This window comes from Phoxinus phoxinus, assembly GCF_949152265.1.
Source record: "Phoxinus phoxinus genome assembly, chromosome: 19".
Classification (NCBI taxonomy): domain Eukaryota; kingdom Metazoa; phylum Chordata; class Actinopteri; order Cypriniformes; family Leuciscidae; genus Phoxinus; species Phoxinus phoxinus.
The window spans coordinates 26,812,460-26,834,479 of NC_136894.1; the positions used below are offsets into that span (position 1 = coordinate 26,812,460).

At 37.7% G+C, this 22,020-nt stretch overlaps 2 protein-coding genes and 1 long non-coding RNA gene across 5 annotated transcripts in view; 2 read left to right on the plus strand and 1 right to left on the minus strand.

Annotated features, from left to right (window-relative positions):
• Positions 1-13,553, plus strand: part of chd4a (chromodomain helicase DNA binding protein 4a) — a 31,065-nt gene extending 17,512 nt beyond the window's left edge. Inside the window, exons 15-41 of one of the 2 annotated variants that reach the window (XM_079590909.1) lie at positions 45-236; positions 782-982; positions 1,068-1,205; positions 1,356-1,477; positions 3,107-3,280; positions 3,363-3,504; positions 3,632-3,763; positions 4,430-4,547; positions 4,662-4,786; positions 5,787-5,879; positions 5,972-6,110; positions 6,211-6,380; positions 6,824-7,010; positions 7,166-7,252; positions 7,359-7,450; positions 7,535-7,668; positions 8,320-8,464; positions 8,608-8,770; positions 9,224-9,324; positions 9,446-9,686; positions 9,804-9,866; positions 9,959-10,117; positions 10,380-10,488; positions 10,601-10,733; positions 11,600-11,795; positions 11,897-12,060; positions 13,168-13,553. In XM_079590909.1, the coding sequence (XP_079447035.1) occupies positions 45-236; positions 782-982; positions 1,068-1,205; positions 1,356-1,477; positions 3,107-3,280; positions 3,363-3,504; positions 3,632-3,763; positions 4,430-4,547; positions 4,662-4,786; positions 5,787-5,879; positions 5,972-6,110; positions 6,211-6,380; positions 6,824-7,010; positions 7,166-7,252; positions 7,359-7,450; positions 7,535-7,668; positions 8,320-8,464; positions 8,608-8,770; positions 9,224-9,324; positions 9,446-9,686; positions 9,804-9,866; positions 9,959-10,117; positions 10,380-10,488; positions 10,601-10,733; positions 11,600-11,795; positions 11,897-12,060; positions 13,168-13,179 (3,732 nt within the window). In that variant the 3' untranslated portion in view covers positions 13,180-13,553. The remainder of the gene's footprint in view (positions 1-44; positions 237-781; positions 983-1,067; positions 1,206-1,355; positions 1,478-3,106; positions 3,281-3,362; positions 3,505-3,631; positions 3,764-4,429; positions 4,548-4,661; positions 4,787-5,786; positions 5,880-5,971; positions 6,111-6,210; positions 6,381-6,823; positions 7,011-7,165; positions 7,253-7,358; positions 7,451-7,534; positions 7,669-8,319; positions 8,465-8,607; positions 8,771-9,223; positions 9,325-9,445; positions 9,687-9,803; positions 9,867-9,958; positions 10,118-10,379; positions 10,489-10,600; positions 10,734-11,599; positions 11,796-11,896; positions 12,061-13,167) is intronic. The other variant, XM_079590910.1, reaches the window with a different exon arrangement.
• LOC306986670 overlaps positions 1-22,020 on the plus strand; it is a 392,716-nt gene that overhangs the window by 263,292 nt on the left and 107,404 nt on the right. The gene's annotated exons all lie outside the window — the stretch shown is intronic.
• LOC306987456 (melanoregulin) lies at positions 14,254-21,141 on the minus strand. 2 transcript variants are annotated; one of them, XM_079591742.1, is made up of 7 exons: positions 21,067-21,141; positions 20,830-20,949; positions 20,474-20,580; positions 19,810-19,972; positions 18,413-18,503; positions 18,163-18,326; positions 14,254-16,880 (listed from the first exon to the last, which is right to left on the minus strand). In XM_079591742.1, the coding sequence occupies exons 3-7, from the start codon at positions 20,563-20,565 to the stop codon at positions 16,671-16,673; spliced, it is 720 nt and encodes a 239-aa protein (XP_079447868.1). In that variant the 5' UTR covers positions 20,566-20,580; positions 20,830-20,949; positions 21,067-21,141; the 3' UTR covers positions 14,254-16,670. The 2 variants fall into 2 exon arrangements, with proteins under 2 accessions (XP_079447868.1, XP_079447867.1); XM_079591741.1 differs by lacking the exon at positions 21,067-21,141 and having other exon boundaries at positions 20,830-20,960.

The following is a 22,020-nucleotide window of genomic DNA, read 5'->3' on the forward strand; positions in this document are numbered from 1 at the left end:
CGCTCATCAATGGTTAAAACCCCTTTTTTTCTACTCTCCTGTAGCCCACCATTAAGTTTGATCGTCAGCCAGAGTATCTGGACTCTACAGGAGGAACGTTGCATCCGTACCAGCTGGAGGGGCTCAACTGGCTCCGCTTCTCCTGGGCTCAGGGAACCGACACCATCCTGGCAGACGAGATGGGTCTGGGAAAGACCGTGCAGACTGCTGTTTTCCTCTATTCACTGTATAAAGAGGTGCCCTGTTTGTTTTTACTTTCATTGAGAGTCCAAGAGTTATGATGGGTTATGTGATAAATTGAACAAATAATTAAAATGCATTATGCTTTATTAATCTTAAGAAGAACTACATTACCATTCAAATGTTTGGGGTATGATTTTTTTGTTTGTTTATTTTGATAAAAGAGTCTCTTATGCTGCATTTATTTGATCAGCATTCATGAAGCATTCTGATATGCTGATATCTGCTCATTAAACATTTCTTATTATCATCAATGTTTGAAACAATAGTGCTGCTTAATATTTTTGTGTAAACTGTGATGCGTTCTTTGATAAATAGAAAGTTGAATACAAGTGTTAATTTCTTTTCTTTTTTTAAAATCGTACTGGTCCCAAACTTTTGACCGATACCATACATTTTCCTACGATGCTTGCTAAATAATATATTTGATGTTTCGAAAGCATAGAAAAATATAAGTTCACTGAGACATTGAATGTTACTACCTTTTGTACAGCGTGTCCTCTTTCTTCAGTTTTAAAACGCTGGTGTGCTCGTTCTCCAGGGTCATTCTAAGGGTCCGTTCCTGGTGAGTGCCCCCTTGTCCACCATCATTAACTGGGAGCGAGAGTTTGAGATGTGGGCCCCGGACATGTACGTTGTCACGTACGTCGGTGACAAGGACAGCAGGGCTGTCATCAGAGAAAACGAGTTCTCTTTTGAGAACAACGCCATCCGCGGTGGCAAGAAACCCTCTAAGATGAAGGTTAGTGAGTTGGAGAACTCTGCTTTCCATTAAAGAATCTTAAGACGCGTGTAAATCAATAATTGTTTCCCTTATGATCGTGCAGAAAGAAGCCTCTATTAAGTTCCATGTACTGCTGACCTCCTATGAGTTGATCACTATTGACACGGCCGTCCTGGGCTCCATCGACTGGGCTTGTTTGGTAGTTGACGAGGCCCACAGACTGAAGAATAACCAGTCAAAGGTGAGACCAACATGGATATTGCCCTTTTAAGCATTAATTTGACACAAGTTGTATGGTTAAAACTGGTTCAAATGACTGATTTTTAACAGTGTACATTGTTATGATGGTTTGATGTTTTAATGTTGTGGTGTGGTGGTATTTGTTATACAGTTTTTCAGGGTGCTGAACAATTACCCTCTGCAGCATAAGTTGTTGTTGACTGGAACTCCACTTCAGAACAACTTAGAAGAGCTTTTCCATCTGCTCAACTTCCTCACACCAGAGAGATTCAGGTATGTTTGTCAAAATGTTATTTTTTTTATTTATTATTAATTTCAAACCAAAAGATCTTAAAGCCTTTTTTCAACAAAGTTGCCAGAATCAAGTTCTCCTTCACGCTTGAACGAACAATAACGCATACATTTATGCCAAAATGTCTGTTTTGTCGAGTATCCTCATAAGAGCAGTCTTAAATGAACGTAAAGAGTGAGAAACTGGGACGTGTGTGAGATCCGCGTCATGTGCAGCAGTGTCAGATCTTAAAGGAGAACTCCGGTCAATTTTAACATTGAGCTCAATTTTTAGTAAATTTGGAGTGCTGTCAATACAGATAACAACGACAAAAATCGGTGTTGCCTACACCGTGTTATCCTATTTTTAAAATTTGCACCCTATTGACTTGAATGGGGCAAGTTTTAAACCTGCTTTTATCCTCTTAACATCTTTGATGTGTCATTACAAGTGCCCAGCCATGTGAGTGATTCCTTCAGAGTGAACACGAGTGAATCTGACTGCAGTAGATGTGAAAGATATGAATAAAAATGATGTTAATTCAGCCAGCAAATACCTGTATTTAGTTCCTGTTTTCGGTGGAAGTCCAAAGTAGTCGATTGTCGAGTTCACGCGCGTGATCATAGTAACTAAACCTATGCGCGTGAACTCGACAATCGACTACTTTGGACTTCGACCGAAAACAGGAACTAAATACAGGTATGTGTGCTGGCTGATATAACATCATTTTTATTCATATCTTTCACATCTACTGCAGTCAGATTCACTCGTGTTCACTCTGAAGGAATCACTCAACATGGCTGGGCACTTCAAGGATGATAAGACTAAGAACTGGTTAAGTTTAAAACTTGCCCTATTCAAGTCAATAGGGTGTAAATTTTAAAAATAGGATAACACAGTGTAGGCAACACCGATTTTTGTCGTTGTTCTCTGTATTGACAGCACTCCAGATTTACTAAAAATTGAGCTCAATGTTAAAATTGACCGGAGTTCTCCTTTAAAGTGACAGCAGCCACTAATGCTGTCTGTCATTAATGTTAATCAAAGAACAAAGGTAACAGAGAATATAACTCACTGCTCTTGATTATAGAACTTTTGTAGCTTTAATAAGGATTAATCTATATATCATTTAGAAATTATGCAAATTACATTTATTATGGGATTCATGTGAGAATTGTTTTAAGTTAATATTTTGTCTAAGCCTAATATATGTAAAAAAAAAATAATGTATAGCTTTCAATACACTGTAATGTTGAATGGCTATAAATGTGTAAAATTGCAGGGAAAATTCCTTTTCATCGAGACATCAGTAGCTGTATTAGTAACAGTGATACTGGCCTAAATTCATAAAAAGATGCCATTAAAGTATTTAAAATATACTGTTTTCATGTTGTTTCTACATTAATTTACAGATTAACTGTGAAATTATTACATTATAAAATGTATAAAAACTTCAGTGTTTTAATTGCAATTAATTACAGGAAAAAATTTGATTAATTTAGTTGTTTTGTTTTAATCGATTGACAGCACTATAAAACATTTTTTTGTAAATTTTTAAATGAACCTCTTTAGCACCCTCTGGTGGGTGCATCTGCAGACATACATGACACTCTTTATCTCTCACTCTGCAGTAATCTTGAAGGTTTCTTGGAGGAGTTTGCCGATATCGCCAAGGAGGACCAGATCAAAAAGCTTCACGACATGCTGGGACCGCACATGCTCAGGAGACTCAAAGCAGACGTGTTCAAGCACATGCCTTCCAAAACCGAGCTCATCGTCCGAGTCGAGCTCAGCCCCATGCAAAAGTGAGTATGTGATGAGGTATAGACTGCCAACTAGGTTACAGGATTGGAGACTGAGTTTTTAAAATCTCATATGTTAATCCAGGAAATATTACAAGTTCATCCTGACCCGCAATTTTGAGGCTCTAAACACCCGTGGCGGAGGAAACCAGGTTTCTCTGCTTAACGTCGTCATGGACCTCAAGAAGTGCTGTAATCATCCTTATCTCTTCCCTGTGGCTGCTATGGTACGCTCCACTTTTTGCTCTTTTTGTACCTTTAATAATAGACCGATAGCATATGTTCTATTATGTGGTTTTTGAGGAAGCAAGTAAATTGAAGAGATTCTGCTCTCTGATTGGCTGTGTGAAACAGGAAGCTGCCAAATTGCCCAATGGGATGTACGAGGGCAGTGCCCTGACTAAATCTGCTGGCAAACTGCTGCTTCTGCATAAGATGCTGCGGAAACTCAAGGATGGTGGACACCGAGTGCTCATCTTCTCTCAGGTAAACAAGCATTTTATTTATTTAGAAATAATTTTCTGATTATTTTTTTTTATTATTCTTTCTTTTGCTTGAAATGTATCAATACTTAATAATAGCCATATTAATTATTTGCTCTACTGTTCTAAAGTTTGGGGTTTGTTTTTTATATATATTTTTTTAATTAATACTTTTATCCAGCAAGGAACATTAAATTGGTCAAAAGTGACAGTAAAGACTTACATTATTTAGATTTAGATTTCAAATAAAAACAATGTATCACTGTTTCTACAAAAATATTCAGCAGCACAACTGTTTTCAACTGATAATAAGACATTTTTGAGCAACAAGTCAGTTTATTCACGTTTTCTGAAGGATCATGAGAGTAATGATGTAATTATGCTGAAAATTCATTTTGGCATCACAGGAATAAATTACATTTTAAAAATACATTAAAATAGATGATTAAAAGTTATTAAAAATTTTAGTAATATTTCACAATAGTGCTGTTTTTACTGTATTTTTGATCAAATAAATGCAGCCTTGGTGAGCATAACAGACCTCTTAAAACATTAAAGTCTTACTGACCTGACCTTTGAACAGTGTAAAAAGATAAACAAAAGTGTAAAATGACAAAAAAAACCTATGATGAACAGCAGGAGTTTGAGATGTGTTGTCCCTCTTCTCTAGATGACCAAAATGTTGGACCTGCTGGAAGACTTCCTGGAGAATGAGGGCTACAAATATGAGCGTATTGACGGAAGCATCACAGGAGGCATGAGACAGGAAGCCATTGACCGCTTTAATGGTAGGACCAGATGTGTAACTAATATGGTCCATATATTTGTTCTCTGTTGCTCTGTATAAACTGAATTTCTGAAATTAGTTCAAGTGTCAAAAATTAATTGTTTTTTCGCTCTAGCTCCTGGTGCTCCTCAGTTTGCTTTCCTGCTATCGACCAGAGCCGGTGGTTTGGGTATCAACTTGGCGACCGCAGACACCGTCGTCATCTACGACTCAGACTGGAACCCTCACAATGACATTCAAGTAAGATCATTCATCCGAAAAAGAGTCTATAGCCCCTTTTGCCCTGGGTAGTTCTAGGAACTAGCCACCGGGGCGGTTCCCAGAGAATTAAATGTTCCCCTAGGGCCATTTTCCTGGTTGCACTCGCATCATCAGTAGGATCTGAAGTGAACGCCAGAGCCTGAGCCCACAGTGTTCCCATTCTCAGTCTTTATTAGTTTACGATCTGTTTAAAGGCACAGTATGTAATTTTCGCCGCTAGAGGTTGCTTATTCAAAACAAAGGCGTAGCTTGATGATGCCTTGATTTCGCACAATCATGGAAGTTGTCTCACCTCTACAGCCGGTGGAAAAGAATCTGACGGGACTCGAGCAGAAATCATACGTACCAAAGTCAAAATAATATATAATATTGTTCTAGTGGTTTTTATTGGATTCTAGTGGATATTTTAATCCAAAAATATTACATATTGTGCCTTTTAACAGTCCTGTCTAATACGTTATTAGAAAGTAGACCGAATATGAAGAAGTATTAGTGTTTTTATTAGCTGTAAAATAATTATTTCAATATTAGCTGAGCAGAAATACATCATCATGTTTTGCTTGTTCCCCTCAAAGTTGTTGGATTTTCTCCTTAGGTTGAGAGGTCCGTCTATCACCGCTTTCCATGTTGGTAGAGTTAGTACATGGAGTAAATATAGAGGTTATAGTGTGTGTGTACAGCCTTTTTTTTTTTAAATGGCGGGTGGTGATGTTTCGCGTGCGTTCAGCCAATCAGTGTACACTTACGTCATTGGTAGTTCCTATTGTGCTGGGTTAGACCGTACAATTTTAGCTAATTTAGCTCCCCCCAAAAGCTGTTCCCCAAATCACTCCCAGTTCCTGCGGTGCGAACACGCCAAAAAGCGTGTCCTTCCGACAGTAGTTCAGGGGAACTATGAAAAGGTTATTCTGGGTTTCATTTTGATTTTGTTGGGTTCGTTATCCTCATTTTCACTTTGGCTGCTGTTTTCTCTTTGTAGGCCTTCAGCAGAGCTCACAGGATTGGTCAAAACAAGAAGGTGATGATCTACCGCTTTGTGACCAAAGCCTCTGTAGAAGAAAGAATTACTCAGGTATACCCCATCTTTCTGGGAAGTGAAATGTTTCTTTGGCAACACTGTCTTTTGAATGTAAACTGATTGGTCTTTTTGTGTTCAATCTCAAGGTGGCCAAGAAGAAGATGATGTTGACTCACTTGGTTGTGCGTCCTGGATTGGGCTCAAAGACCGGTTCAATGTCCAAACAGGAGCTGGATGACATTCTCAAATTTGGTACAGAGGAGCTCTTCAAGGACGAGGGAGAAGGTGTGGCTGGAGTTACAAACCTCTTTATTTCTTACTTTATACCTGCACAGCTCACTTAAGGAACTGAGATGTGTGAAACTGGTTGTGTTTGTCTGTAAAGGAGAGAACAAAGAAGAGGATAGCAGCGTGATCCACTATGATGACAAAGCCATCGATCGGCTGCTGGATCGGAACCAGGACGCCACGGATGACACGGAGATCCAGAGCATGAACGAGTATCTCAGCTCCTTCAAAGTTGCTCAGTATGTGGTCAAGGACGAGGAGGAAGCGGTGAGTGCCGATAAAGAGCAATGTGGGACTGCACAATTAATCAAAATAAAACCTTGCGATGTGCCTTGGTTTCGCTTATAACGTGCATTTAGAAACGCAATATGTGGCGACCCTCTTCGCAAACTTGCAATGAAAAGATTATAAGCCATCCGTCAACAAAAGAGAAGCTAATAGTCTCCTGCTGTTTTACGCCAAGATAAAACTAGATAGGTTAACAAAGAAATTAAGACAGTTGTAGTTCCAGTTATACTGTAAAAATACAAAAAATGAATTCTCAAAATTGTTATATTTTAAATACTTTTTATCATACAATGAAATATTATAATAGTAATATGTGACCCTGGACCACAAAGCCAGTCACATGGAGCAATTTTATGAAATTGAGATATATACATCATATGAAAGCTGAATAAATAAGCTTTCAATTGATATATATCCCTTAGGAAGAGGAAGTTCAGAGGGAGATCATTAAGCAGGAGGAAAGTGTGGATCCAGATTACTGGGAGAAGCTGCTCCGACACCATTATGAGCAGCAGCAGGAGGATTTGGCTCGTAATCTGGGCAAGGGCAAACGAATCCGCAAACAGGTCAACTACAATGACGGCTCCCAGGAGGACCGAGGTAAGAGACGTAAGGATTGACGCAACTTCTACAACTCTTCGTAATCAAAACTAAACTATAAACCATACTTGGCATTTTGTTCAAGTTAATATATAAACTTAAAATAACGTTTTCTATTACTTACAATTGTTTAAATGTTAATCATCTTTCTTGCTCCGTTTCAGACTGGCAGGATGATCAATCTGATGGCCAATCAGATTATTCCGTTGCTTCAGAGGAAGGAGATGAGGACTTTGACGAACGATCAGAAGGTGAGACGAGCATGACGAAAAGTAAAGATAGGAATTTGGAAATGCATAAAAGATTTTAAAATGTTTACACCCTTTTTCTGAGCACAATTTTGTCGTCTGCTTGCAGCCAATTCACGGCGACCCAACAGGAAAGGCCTCAGAAACGACAAAGACAAACCCCTGCCCCCCCTGCTGGCCAGAGTGAGCGGCAACATTGAGGTAAGGGAAGAATAAACTGGGATTTTTGTTTTCTTAAACGCATGTATTTTGAGTTGCACTTACTAAAACATCTTGATTTGACAGGTGTTGGGTTTCAACGCTCGTCAGAGGAAGGCCTTCCTGAACGCAGTGATGCGTTATGGGATGCCACCTCAGGACGCCTTCACAACCCAGTGGCTGGTCAGAGACTTGCGTGGCAAATCAGAGAAGGAGTTCAAGTGAGTTTTAGCTCATTTAGTGGTTTTAGTTTCAATCCAAAGCCAACTATGGTTACAAGCTCCGTCGTCATTAACACAATTTAGCGGAACTTGCAACCATAGTTGGCTAGCGATACTTTTCTGAAATGCACCCCCGATCTCAAGGATCGGTATTGGGGCCAATTAAGTGTTTTTTTGTTTGTTTGTTTTTTTTGACTGATCTGTTATCCAAAGTTTGTTTCTTGAATGTTTCGGATCATGTGACACTGAAGACTGAAATAATGGCTGCTGAAAATTCAGCTTTGCCAGCACAGGAATAAATTGTATTTAAAAATTATTACTATTACTATTACTAGTATTACTATAAAATAACTGACTTAAAATAATCAAATAAATAGTCTTGGTAAGTATAAGAGACTTCTTTCCAAAAACATTAAAAAAAAATCTTACCGACCCCAAACCTTTGAACAGTCGCATTTATGAAAACCTATTTTGCTAAATTACTTCTAAATGTATGTATTTTAGGTTACAAACATCAAAATAACTTAATATTTTTTGTTTTCTTTAAAACACTTGTAAGCAAAAGGCTCACCATAAACTCCAAAGATACAAATATTTATTTAGGATTTTATGATGTATCGGGATCTATAAACCGGTTTCTCTTTCTCTCAGGGCTTACGTCTCTCTCTTTATGCGGCACTTGTGTGAGCCTGGTGCGGATGGTGCTGAAAGCTTTGCCGATGGCGTTCCTCGGGAGGGACTGTCACGGCAACACGTCCTTACTCGTATTGGTGTGATGTCGTTGATCCGAAAAAAGGTAAATTAGTAATGTGTTATTGTAGTTAAAATGCTATACCAATGAGTTCACATAAACGGTTCAAATGAAAGGTGTGTGTGAAAGCAAAATAATTTTTTTTGCAGTTGTCTAATTGTGGGCATTTGGATAACGTCTGTTTTCAGGTGCAAGAGTTCGAGCATGTAAACGGTCAATGGTCCATGCCCTGGATGATGGAGTTGAACGAGAATAAAACCGTGTCCACCTCCGGCAGCCAGCCCGACTCCCCCAGCAAAACGCCCTCTACTGGCACTCCGGCGGACACTCAGCCGAACACTCCTGCTCCAGGTACTGCATGCCTCAGCTCGCACATCTACTTCCTGTTTGTGAGAAATCTATCCTAAAATCTCCAGCAGACATTCATTCCCTTTCAAAACGAGATTTTGTCAAGTGGTGTCCTCCAGGTGTTTATTCTATTCTAGACTAGACTGACGCATGCGTTTCTACTGAAAGGTGAAGTTCCAACTTTATGCATGTTTATTTTTCTCACAAGAGACCGACCAATAGCAAACCACAACCGTTGAACAATCCAATTAATTCCCCAAAATAAGTCCCGCCCTAATTTTTTCATGCTGACTTTAAAACTTTTGTGGAAGGATATTACTGAACAAGTCCTTAGTTTTTATCATATGTTAAACATCTTGTGTAAATTTGACTCTTTCTGAATTTCTGCTTTTTGTGAGCTATTGCTGCAAATAATGCAGTCCAAATATTAAACCTTTTTATGTGTTTATTGTACAGATGGTGTTTCCAAACCAGAAGATGGTGTAAAAGACACTGAAAAAGAAAAGGTGAAAAATGGAGATGGTGAGAAGGAGGCCAGTGAAAATAAAGACAATGAAGTGAGTGTCAGCTTATGCAACACACTCTCTGGATCTCTGCTTAATTTTTTAGTGTTTTAACCATGTGACTTTGGTTGATTTTGGTTATTAATGAGGTCATTTCTATTTCTTCCATCAAAAGGTCATTGCCATTCCGGATGAAGATGAAGCTTCCTCTGCTTCTGTAGAGAAAGTAAAAGACAAAGAGGAGAAGGAGAAGGAAAAGGAAAAGACGTCTGAATCTTCTTCAGAGGCAGAGAAGGCTGATGGGAATCAAGTTGAGAAAGAAGAGGAGAAAGGGAAGTCTGGAGAAGCTGATGAGAAGACCGAAGACACCAAGCCCAAAGGATCTGAGGCTGAGAAGGAAACCTCAGACAACAAAGGTGAACAGAAATGGCATTCACAAGCCATTAAACTTTAATAATGTGGAATCTCATCCTGATCAAAAATCTTAAAATCCAAACACAAAGTGGCTAATTTCTGTTCATACGTCCTTTCAGGAGAAAAGAAGGATGATGAACCTGAGAAGATGGACACTACCCCTGTTACAGATGAGAAGAAAGGTATGTACCACCTGATTGGATTTGACATGATTATGTAGTTTCTGGACTTCCCCTTCCCACTTTACTAACTTGTGTTGCTCGTTTCGCTCCAGGTCAGAAGGATGAGAAGGAATCTGGTAAGCCGGAGGAAGCGGGAAAACTACAGAACGGAGAAAGTGCCAAAGACAGCGCAGCAGCAGCAGCAAGTGCTGAAGAGAGGAAGAAAGCCAAAACACGGTTCATGTTCAACATCGCAGATGGAGGGTTTACCGGTAAGATCTCCTGTTGAGTGTTTGTTTCAGAAATTCTTCTCAGGTTTTGTACAACTTTAAAGCTATAAGCCATTATGATCCAAAAAACGTGGGACCTTGACAAGCTGTGAAGACTTATCTTACTTTTGCTTTGGGGGTAATTTTTATTTATATATATATATTTTATTATAAAAAATGCTAAATTAAATTGGTCATAATTTTCAGTTTTTGCTAAAATGTCCTAAATTTGTGCATTTGTTCTAATTCTCTTTCTTTCTCACAGAATTACACTCACTGTGGCAGAATGAGGAGCGAGCCGCTACCGTCACCAAGAAGACCAACGAGATCTGGCATCGTCGCCATGACTACTGGCTACTTGCTGGCATCATACAGTATCCTTAAACCCCCCCCGCTGCTTTCTGTGTGTGTGCGCACGTGTCAGTGTGTTTTCCGTGTGTTCAATGAAACGTTGAATATAAAATCTACCTTAACTCACCGTCTCAGACATGGTTATGCTCGTTGGCAAGATATTCAGAATGACGTCAGATTCGCCATTCTCAATGAACCGTTCAAGGGAGAGATCAACAGAGGAAACTTCCTGGAGATCAAGAACAAGTTTTTGGCTAGGAGATTCAAGGTATAATGAAAGGAATCAATCTTTTTTTTGTTGTTGTTGCATACAAGTCAAGATATATGAGATATGTTGTAATTACAAGATGACAACCCGTTATATTCTGTTCACATCTTCGGACTTATGCATTTCTGTGGCAATGCTATCAATGTGCCTTAATGAATCTGCAGCGGTCCTATGGTACAAGTCGGAGCTCTCCGAAAATTCAGAATTTACAAATTATAATTACAAGTTCTATGAGGACGTGAACACTTTTTACAAGTCGGAGTCTCGTAATTACAGTCATTACAAATCCGTTTCGAGCTACATTCATATGTGGTTTAAAGTCCTATTCAAATCGCATTTCTGGAAATTAGTTTCAGTCCAACTGATCTGATTGGATTTCGCGTGGTTTGGGACTTTCTCACGCCATGTAAACGTAAACGTCTGACATTGTTATAGGGAACATGCTGAAAGTCGCTGCCGAAACAATGCTGGGTTGTTGCAAAGTGCTGGATGAGCAGAAAATGACAATAAAACGGAGACATGATTAGAAACCAGCGGATATGAATAAACCCACGCGTACAAGCCTCATACAGTTCCAGTTAAACATTGCCATGTTATAAATAAGACAACATCTGTATTGCAAACCCCTCCGTGTTGAGGTTGTTGTTCATGTATACCTACCAACGCAACATCATTGCCATAGAAACCAATGGATATATTCCGGAAAATTAAACATGGACACACAAATCGGATCTGAGCAGTTGCGTTACACAATATGGACAGTCAATTTTAGATCAGAACCCATAATGGGATACACAAATAATCTGATTTGGACTGGTCGTGTGAGGAACGTAGCCTTAGTAACATCTTGTCTATGTCTCGTGTAGTTGCTTGAGCAGGCTCTGGTGATTGAAGAACAGCTGCGCAGAGCTGCGTATCTCAACATGACCGAAGACCCCTCTCACCCCTCCATGGCTCTCAACACACGCTTCAGTGAAGTGGAGTGTCTGGCCGAGTCCCACCAGCACCTGAGCAAGGAATCCATGTCCGGAAACAAACCTGCCAACGCCGTCCTACATAAAGGTACTTCATGTGAGCTCATGTTATTTTCATTTAATTCCTGAGTGTGATGCGTTACAGAAGACGACACGCACTCACTACCTCTTTGTATTTGTTTCTGACAGTACTAAAACAGCTGGAGGAGTTGCTAAGTGACATGAAAGCAGATGTCACCCGTCTCCCGGCGACCATCGCCAGGATCCCGCCTGTTGCCGTGAGGCTGCAGATGTCTGAAAGAAACATTCTCAGCCGTTTGGCCAGCAGAGGACCAGACACACAGTCTCAGCAGGTATGTCAACACCTACCTGTACTGCTATGATTTTATAGTCTACATTAGTGTTTTGAAAACTTGTACTTATTAGCAAACTTTATGTGTATATATATGAATGTATTTTAATTTATTTATATATGCATTTAATAAGTAATGCTATTTCATGTAATAGTAGACAAGCTAGTGAGTTCCTTCAGCCGAGACACTTCAGATATGCACTGTTCGCCATGATGGTTTTGAATTGCTTGAAATATGATTCCTTCAAAAAAAGAAAATGCAGTGCAACGTGCAGCGCAATCATATAGGCTACATAAAATTTTAATGAGAACATTATAATTGTGTGCTTGGGACATGGATTTATTGGTGAGACTTTTGTTTTTGTAATCAGGCTTTCAAAAATGTAAAAAAAAAATATTTCGATTTATCAGCCAATATATCGGTTAACGGCTTTGAAATAAAAGGAATTATCAGTATCGGCCAAAATTTTCATATCGGTGCATCCCATATTTTATATATATATATATATATATATATATATATATATATATATATATATATATATATATATATATATATATATATAAGATGGTAGATGAATACAATTAAATGAAGAAAGATTGAGTTTATAAAATACAAATAAAAATGACTTTATCCATACTCCATACAAGGCTATTATTACCGTTCACTCAGCCATACACTCGGTTACATATTAAGTCGGCAAAAGAGTAACCACTAAGTTTTTCCCAGAAATCATTCACTTCGTAAATTGATCATGGAAAAGCAAACATGTTGTGAATTAGGTCGTGTTTTCAAAGTAAAACATGAGGACATATCCACCATGAAACCACAAGTGCTAATCTTTTTTTCCCCCATTAAACCGTTGACATATATTGTACAATGTCTAAATTTAGCTCTGTGCCACATCTAACCTTATACATAAATGATAGACAGTGACATCAAGTACAGAAAACCTATACCAGCTCCAGAACAAAATGACTTTCACATTATCAATATTTTAGACACTTCATGAATTTTAGTCATCAAAAGCATGTCCATTCAAATAGACATGCAGATTTGCGTTGAGTTGTCTCTTGTTAAGTGATATTTCTCTGATGATGTTGGCAGGTCCAGCAGTAGCCCTCAGCAGACTCCAGTCCTCAGCGCGCCGCACACCATGTCTACATTCCTGATTGCACATGATATCTCGTCTTAGCTTGAATCCACTCCCTCGTACTGTCCGCTCAACCCTGGGGGCTGTGGAAATTTGAGCTGTTGTTTTTTATTATTTTCCTAATTAATATTGTTTACATAATATTGTTGATGATGGTTTTTGGGACCTCAATAAAAATGTTCAATAAAAAGGTTACCGTTTCTTTTAATCATTTTATTTGTAGATTATTGTGTATTTTTCTGCTTTGCCAACCACTAAAGCAACGGGGTGTAAATCAAATGTAGGCAGTCATTAAATCTACAGGCCATTTAACGGGATCATTTTAGAGAACTTAACTATCAAAAATAAAAAATATAAACATCCTTTTTTTTTTTTAAGCTAGAACAATGAATAGTACGCCAACGAATGTCCAAAATGTATTAAATTATTTGTTAATAATCCTAAATCATTTCCAGCATAGTGAGCGCATGTATTTTTCTCTCTGGATCCGCCAATTAAGCAAACTACATGCATCTTTTATTTTCAAGTTAAAATGTTAAGGTTTTCTCTTGTTGCGCAGTTTTAATTATAGAAAAGTTGCAAACAAAGTAACAATATAGTTTCACTATCAGCCAATTGTTGGTGAAACAATAAGCCAAGAATAAATGTTTCTTTTTCGTTTTACTATTTGTAACGATATATAATCTTAACAGTTTTACAATATGATTGAATCTGTTGTTAATTCTAAAATTGTCCACTTGCATGCATGTGTGGCTGTTTATCTTAACCTCACACAAGGCACCAGTTATGCAGCTTTTTTCACATGTGGCAGCAAATATGTTTGTTTTGGTCACATGACATCCAAGATGCGCATGAGATTATTAATGACTCTGCGAGGCACCAGCCTCCAATTTCACCGTGACATTAGAGAACTATCAAAGATTATTGGGCAAATAAAAATGATGTAAATTAAAAGTCTTTGTCATCTGAAGGATTTGTGAGATATCAGATTACTTGTACAGCCTCTTACTGTATTATCAGCACAAGGAATACACAAGTGTAATACAATCTATTTTATTAACAAAAAGATAGAGTAAATCAACACTGCTAAATTAATACCATGAATGATAAGGGAATAAAGTGCATAAGATACAAGTGATTATGTTGCGATGCGATGACGTTTGTGCTGCTATGGCAGAATGATGTTATCTTATGGAAAGATAAACAGTTGTTTCTCTGAAACTAATGAGGTGAAGAACCTTATGCATCAAACAATTATGAACTTGAGTCGGCTATATAACGTCCAATGTAAATTAGGAAATCATATACTGATAATACACCACCAGAATACTATTGGCAATATCCTAAACAAACAGTCCAAACAAGATGGGAAAAGTTTGAAATGTCAAGCATTCATTAATTTGTACATTAACGGCTGAAGGATGTTGCATTACAAATAGCTGTCTGTCATTGAGAATACTTGTTTCTCTTGAGAAGTATGAAATGGATAGTTTAAGGTTTCCAGACATAGTTATGAATGGATTGTTGTGTCAGCCACCGCAACAGTGATGATGGACTCGACTCATACATCCGCATTCAATGTAAAGAACACACACACAAATTTCAAGAGAAAAACTTTCTTTTCTATTTATTCAAATTCACTTCACCATCATACACTTACACTATAAACCTGCCTCAGTAATCCTGAACCTCCAACTGATCTTATAATTCATAGTTACACAAGATGTGAGTTCTTCAGCTATTTTGAAGATCCTGAAAGTAGTCTCCCCTTTCTCACAAAAGCATGTGTCTAATGATTTAACCTTTGCCATTTAATCTTCTACATTCCCATCCACCTTGCCCCGAGCCGATAGTCCAGTCCAAATCCATTTACAACGCCATTTCCAGAAAGTTTGGCGCACTTCGTAAAATGCGATCAAATCAAGAATCTGTGATTCGTTAACCTAATTCACTTGAACCTTTATTTAACTGACAGAAGTACAAAGAAGATTTCCAATGTCTTGACTGACCAATTTAGTTGTATTTTGTAAATATATGTGACCCTGGATCACACAACCAGTCACATGTTGCACGGGTATATTTGTGGCAATAGCCAACAATATATTGTATGGGTAAAAATTATACATTTTTACTTTTATGCCAAAAATCACTAGGATATTAAGTAAAGATCATGTTCCATGAAGATATTTAGTAAATTTCCTACCGTAAATCTATAAAACATTCATTTTTGTGAATGGATGCAGCATAATTGCGATCAAATGGACAACTTTAAAGGCGATTTTTTTTAAAATTCCAGATTTTCAAATAGTTGTATCTCGACCAAATATTGTCATATCCTAACAAACCATACATCAATGGAAAGATTATTTATTCAGCTTTCAGATGATGTATAAATCTCAATTTCATAAAATTGACCCATATGACTGGTTTTGTGGTCCAGGGTCACATATTTGATGGCTGCAACACACGGAAAAAAAGCATTTTTATCACATCACCTTTTATAGGAATTGAGGATTCTAACTGCTGCATTTTATAAAAACAGTCTGTGGTCGTGGTTGTGTGATTCTCCTTTTCATGATGGGCCGTACATTTTCAACAGGAGACAGATCTGGACTGCAGAAGTAGTGACTGAGTGTCTACGAAAACACAGTTTTAGCACGTGCAGAATGAGGCCTGGCATTGTCTTGCCTTGATGGCAGTATGTCTCCGTACAATCCCAATATACGCCGCCTCCACATCAACGGTACCTTCACACATATGCAACTCACTCACTCACCCATGCCGTTTGCACTGATGCATCTCCATACCATGACCGATGTTTGAATTTGCACCCGTCGCTGGTGAAAGTCTGGATAGTGCCTTTCGTCTTTGGGACTGAGAACTCGATGTCTGTTTTAGTCAACAAGCTGAATCATGGATTCCTCTGACCACGGCACAGCCTGTGTTAAGTGACGGTTTTCCAAAGCACTCCTGAGCACATCTGGCTAAATTTAACACTGTAGCATGATAGTTTCTCATGCAATGCCACCCGAGGGGTCAAAGGTCACAGAGTCAACAGAGGTTTCCTGCCTTGCCCTACACAGACTGAGATTTCTCTGGATTCCCTGAATCTTTTCACAATATTACGTAGTTGGTGAAAGACCTAAATTTGTTGCAATCTTGCATTGATTTTTGAATTGTTTTGAATCTCATGAAATTTGGCACAATGGAAAACCATGACCCAACTTTTATGGAGTGTGTTGCAGTACATCAAAATTAAAAGTTGGTTTATATTTGCAAAAAAAAAAAACACAATTAAGTTGGTCAGTGAAAACACTGGCAATCTTTTCTTTGTACTTTTGTCAGTTAAATAAAGGTTCAAGAGAATTAACGAATCCCATATTCTTGATGTAACTTTTCTGGCAATGGGGACGCACCTCCAGAAATCCCTCTAACTGATAATGAAATCATCTCAGTGTCAGTCCTCTGGTCCGGTGATCTCACCCCCGTCCTCATCCTCATCCTCATCCTCTCCTCCAGAGATGTTCTGATTCATACGGGACAGCAACAGAGGCAGATTTATCCCGAGGGGGTTCTCTTCTTCTTCATCATCGTCGTCTCTAGGAGGGTAGAAGCGACGAGCCTTGGCCACAAAATCCTCAGCAGCGTCCAGATAAATGAGCCGGTCCTGAGCGAAATGTTAATATATATACAGTATGAAAAGTGAGGAAGAAGATTTGATTTATGTTCATGGCTGTCTCAAAACATAGTGATATGCTGCCTAACCAGACAGCATTTTTGGGGACAGTTCACAATATGAGAATATTCTGGGGGGAGGTACTAAAGATTTACATAACATTTACAAAACATTTTCTGAAATTTACAAAAAAACATTTACACTTTAAAAATATATTTTTATCACCTATGTGACATTTTAAATTATGCAATTGCACACATTTGAATATAATCTAAAAACAATGATTAAATTGTTTACCTTTTAAGCTTCCATTTATTAACATTAGTTAACTTAACTACATTAGTTAACATGAACAAACAGTGGAAAATACTTCTAATGCATTTATTAATATTAATGTTAATAAGATTTACTAATACCTCTAATTACTAATTACTAAATCTAAAGTGGTATCTGTTCGTATTATTTAATGGACCTGAGCTAACATGAACTAACAATGAACAGTTGTCTCACTAACGTTAACATATTTGAATAAATACAGCAATGATTGTGCTGCTCAACGTTTACTAATGGGACCTTATTGTGAAGTGTTAACATTTATCTTAAACTTTTAAATAAGATTTTTTTTAAATCTTTTTTATAATTGTTTTTTTTTTTTAAATCAGTAGTTGGCAAATGTCAGAACCTAAAGTTTAGTGGAAGAATTATTATTATTATAATTATTTTTTTAAATGATTACTACATTTTTGCATTGCATTCAAGCCCCATTTTATGATAAAATGCTTTTTAATAGAGTCATGATTTTTCAAAGACCCTCTGACAACTACCAGCAATATCATTTTAAAAGTCAGTGTTCATTAAAAGATGCTAACCTTTAATAAATATATTAAAAAAAAAAAAATGCTAACCTTTGCTTTTTTACTTGGCAAAGGTGAAATAAAAAAGTTTTTTTCATGCTTTTTTGAAAGTTGTGCAGTTGATATTGGCATAGATGATTCTAAATATTACATCATTTTAAATATTTTTAAAATATTAAATATTATTATTTGTTTATATATCATTTTATTTTTAAATTCAATTATATAATTTATTTTAGAATTTTATTCAGAATTATATTACATATATTTTTAGAAATGATATTCCCCTTAATTTATGCCTGAATCACCTCCCTTTAAATAGAAATATTGATCGACGAGTATTACGCAGCAATATTTACTTCTGATTTCGACTGTCATTGATTGTTCATACTTGAAGTGAGTTTCAGTGTCATGCTCACCAGGATGAAGAGGTATCTCTCGGGTGGAGGCTCATTGCTGTTGAATAAGGATGTTTCGGTGTAGAGGGTCTGTAGAAGGGTGCGGGCGGTCGCTGCGTTTCTCATGCGGTCGTATGAGGCGCTGGCCGACACGTTCAACAGAGACTCTGCTTCGGCCATGAACCCTGAGAGAATCAACCAAACCTCTCTCAGTGACAGACTGTCCCTGTTAGCAAATCATTTGAACATCATTTCTCACACAATCTCTTACCCAGATTCTCTAAGATTATCTTCCATCTATCTTGCACCTCTCTTCTCATGTCTCTCATGGCCTCGATGTCGATGCTCAAACGCCGGTAACCCTACAGGACAGAAGACATGACTGGACTGAACTCAACCATCAAGACTCAAAATTGACACCTACAAATATTTTACTTTAGTTGTCCCTACATACTAAGTTGGGATAGAAGAAAATATTGTAATGTCTAAAAAAAAACTGTAAAAAAAACTAATGTTCTAAAATTGTCCAAATGCGACAAATAATGGGACTAAATCATTTTTATTTAACCGTTCTTATTTTTTATGTTGATGCACCACATGGCTGTATTTGTAAATCATTACAACCAGAAAAAAAAAAAGATGTTGCACTCTGTATAGAGTCTCTTTTTTTCTGGCTGTATTTTTTTATTTTATTATATAGGGCTATATGGTAACTTTGGATGTCATCTCTACACAGATAAGAGTGTTGATAATAACTTATTGTGTATGCCTAATTAAAGCATGCGGCGATTCATTTCTGAGACATAGGCTGCATCCAAAATCGCATACTTCTCTACTATACAGTAGGCGAAAAACAATATGTGACAAAATAAGTATGTCTGAATTCATAGGCCGACTCATAAAAGAGTAGGGAAAAAAAATACCTCTGACCTTCTTCTTCCGGCGAGATTACAAAATTAGCATTTGATGGACACTTTAGGCTACTATCCATGAGGCTATGGGAGAGGATTTGTGAATAAAGCTACCTATCTGACGCTGATCACATGATAATGCCAGCATGGCGCATGTAGTATGTCTAGATTACATTCATACATAGAACATAATTTTTTAGCAGTCGTGAAGTAATCTTATTAAAAACGAGTTCCTACTCAAGAGAGTAGGCCTATGCAATTTCGGATGCAGCCATACACTTCATAAGACTAGATCACATCTGTTTTTAAAGTGAATTCTCACCATCTTGTAATTACCATAATTTGTTTAGCGGTTGTAAAGTAATTACTTGTACTTGTTCAAAATGATTACCTACTCAAGAGAGTAGCCTATGTGATTTCAGAGGAAGCCATACACTTCATAAGACTAGATCACATCTGTTTTTAAAGTGAGTTCACGTCATGTTGTAATTACCATAATGATTCTGAACTGTAAAAAGCCTTGCTTGTAGAACTTGTAATTACAACGTGTGAACTTGTAATTTTCTGAGAGCTACGACTTGTACCACGTGGCCGCTGTACCACCTGACCAAGGTGTGTTCGACTTGAAGCGGCGCTGTGCAGACAGATCGGTGACATCAAAGTAACTTACCGCGAGCTTTATTCACGGTAATATTGGCAAAAACGCAGCATTAGTCACGTCTCGTATTTAAATGCAAGTTATTTCTACACGTCTTACATGAGAGCCTCGTTGGGTTTGGGCTCTGGTCTGCAGCAGGTTGTAGAGAGTGCGGTCGTCATCTCTCTCAGAGTGGGAAGGGTCTCCTGGTTCACTCCACAGGTTGGTCTCTTGGTCCCGCCTTCTTTTGGCCTCGCGTTCAAAATATTCTAATGTGTCGTGACTAACACACACACACAACACACACACAATGTAAATACTTTTGCCATATGAAGACATTTTAGTGTGAATATTTGTATTAGTGTGTTAGATATTATTTTGTAGTGTAGTTAGCAATAAAACGTTTTCTTCATTCTGTCAGGAAACTGTTGCTCGGAAAAAAGGGAAAGCAGAAGAGCGTTGGACCGTGAGTTATGATTAAACATTTATGAAAAACTATTTCCACAACATGTTATATTGTTGAAGAGTTAGTAGCATTAACGTTAGCCGTTCTAATTTTAAAGAGAAAACTTGTATGTTTAAACGTATAGCACAGTTTGAACCAAAGTAATTTGCAAAGACAATTCTGTTAAAAAACTATTAGTAGCAGTGGTAGTATAATTACTAATTATTATTATTTAAAATAATACAACATTTTTTTTTTAGACAGAAAGCTGGTCTGAACTCAAACTCAAATCAGACAGGCATGATTTAAAAACAAACCGATCCCACATCCCCTGAATACCCAAGTAAAGGTCTCTTTTCTTCCTCATCCTCATCCTCACAGCAGCAGCAACAGCAGAATCGCACACAGAACCTCTTGAAGGCGGCACCCATCCTCAAAATACAAAACTAGAAGATGGGGAAAGAAAAAGTTCAAGTTCAAGAGAGTGTAAAACAGCGTCTCTGCCCCTCCAAGAGAATAAAGGTGAGATTTCTGAAGATGAATATAAAAACATGAGTGTTTTTGCCCTTGTTCAAGCTGTCAGCGTCATTTGTAGTTCTCCGGGGTCTCCAGGTTGAACCTCGTCCCTTCAGAGTATCATTTGTCGAGTAATTTCAGATGAAAATTGTGTAATGTATTGTTTTGATGTAACTTACCCAAGAAACTGCTGGCAAAATGCTGAATCCATCAATTCAAGTCTAAACGCAGTTTTCTCTTATTCAGAAGAGAAGCATCTTTTGGGGCCCAGAGAGCAACTAAAACATTTCAGCGACTCTCTAGAATGAATAGCATCACAGTTTAGTCATGAGTCTGAGCCGAGTAACCTGAGGCCATCACAGACCTCTAAATAAAGCCACTCGTCCTACAGCCCCAAAACACAAATGTACTTTTACCTCTGGGAACGTTTTCAACAGTTCAGTTTCGGATTGCATACCCAGCACTTCATAAGATTTTAAAACTGTTTCAGTAAAAATGAAGCAGGTTTGAAGGAAAAATAGTGATTAGCCTACATAGCACAGTTGCTTCATATTATTATAAAAAAAAACAATAATCCTAAACCTCCAGCTCACATTTCATGGAAAAAACTCACTGGCAAAAGAATCAAACCAGTAAATACCAGATTTGAGAAGCACATAACAGCAGGTCGGTGTTATTTTATGAACTAATTAACAGTTTTATTACTATTTTGAAAGAAGCTTTTATTTCAGTTTTCATTTTCATTCAGTAATTTGTGGTGCTTTTGTCATTTTATTAGTTTTTAATGTGATTACTTATTTTTCAGTTTTAGTTTTTTAATTATTTTTAGTATGTAATTTTAGTGCTTTAACTTGGACTTATTTCAGTTAGCTGCCAAGGCAACGTTTTAAATTTTAGTTTAGTTAACTTGAATGAATGGAGGTAAGACAGTGGACATGGTCATTAGCGCCAGGAAAGACGTTCCCATGCCCTTATTCTCCTGTAATTTCAGGACATGTAATTAGCAGTTTCCACCTTTCTCCAAGCAGAGTTCAAAATTTCTCCTGTTCTGTCGTGGGACGCCCACATTAAGTGCATGATTTCGAAGGTGCGTCCTAGAATCCACTTTCTCTGTGTTGCTAAAAACGCAGGTCTCCCTTGTGATGTTCTAATGAAAGTATATTTTACATTTATACGGCCAGTTAATGAGTATAGGCTAGCCCAGTATGGGGTGGAATACCTAAATGTCTCTCTGATGAGTTAGAGAGGGTCCAATAACGTTGCTGTCGGATAACAGGTGTTCCAACTTCTACTCTCCCATCACTGAGTGAGAGGCGCGACGAGGCCACTATACTTTTACTAAACTACTCAAGGACAGTTCATCACCACTG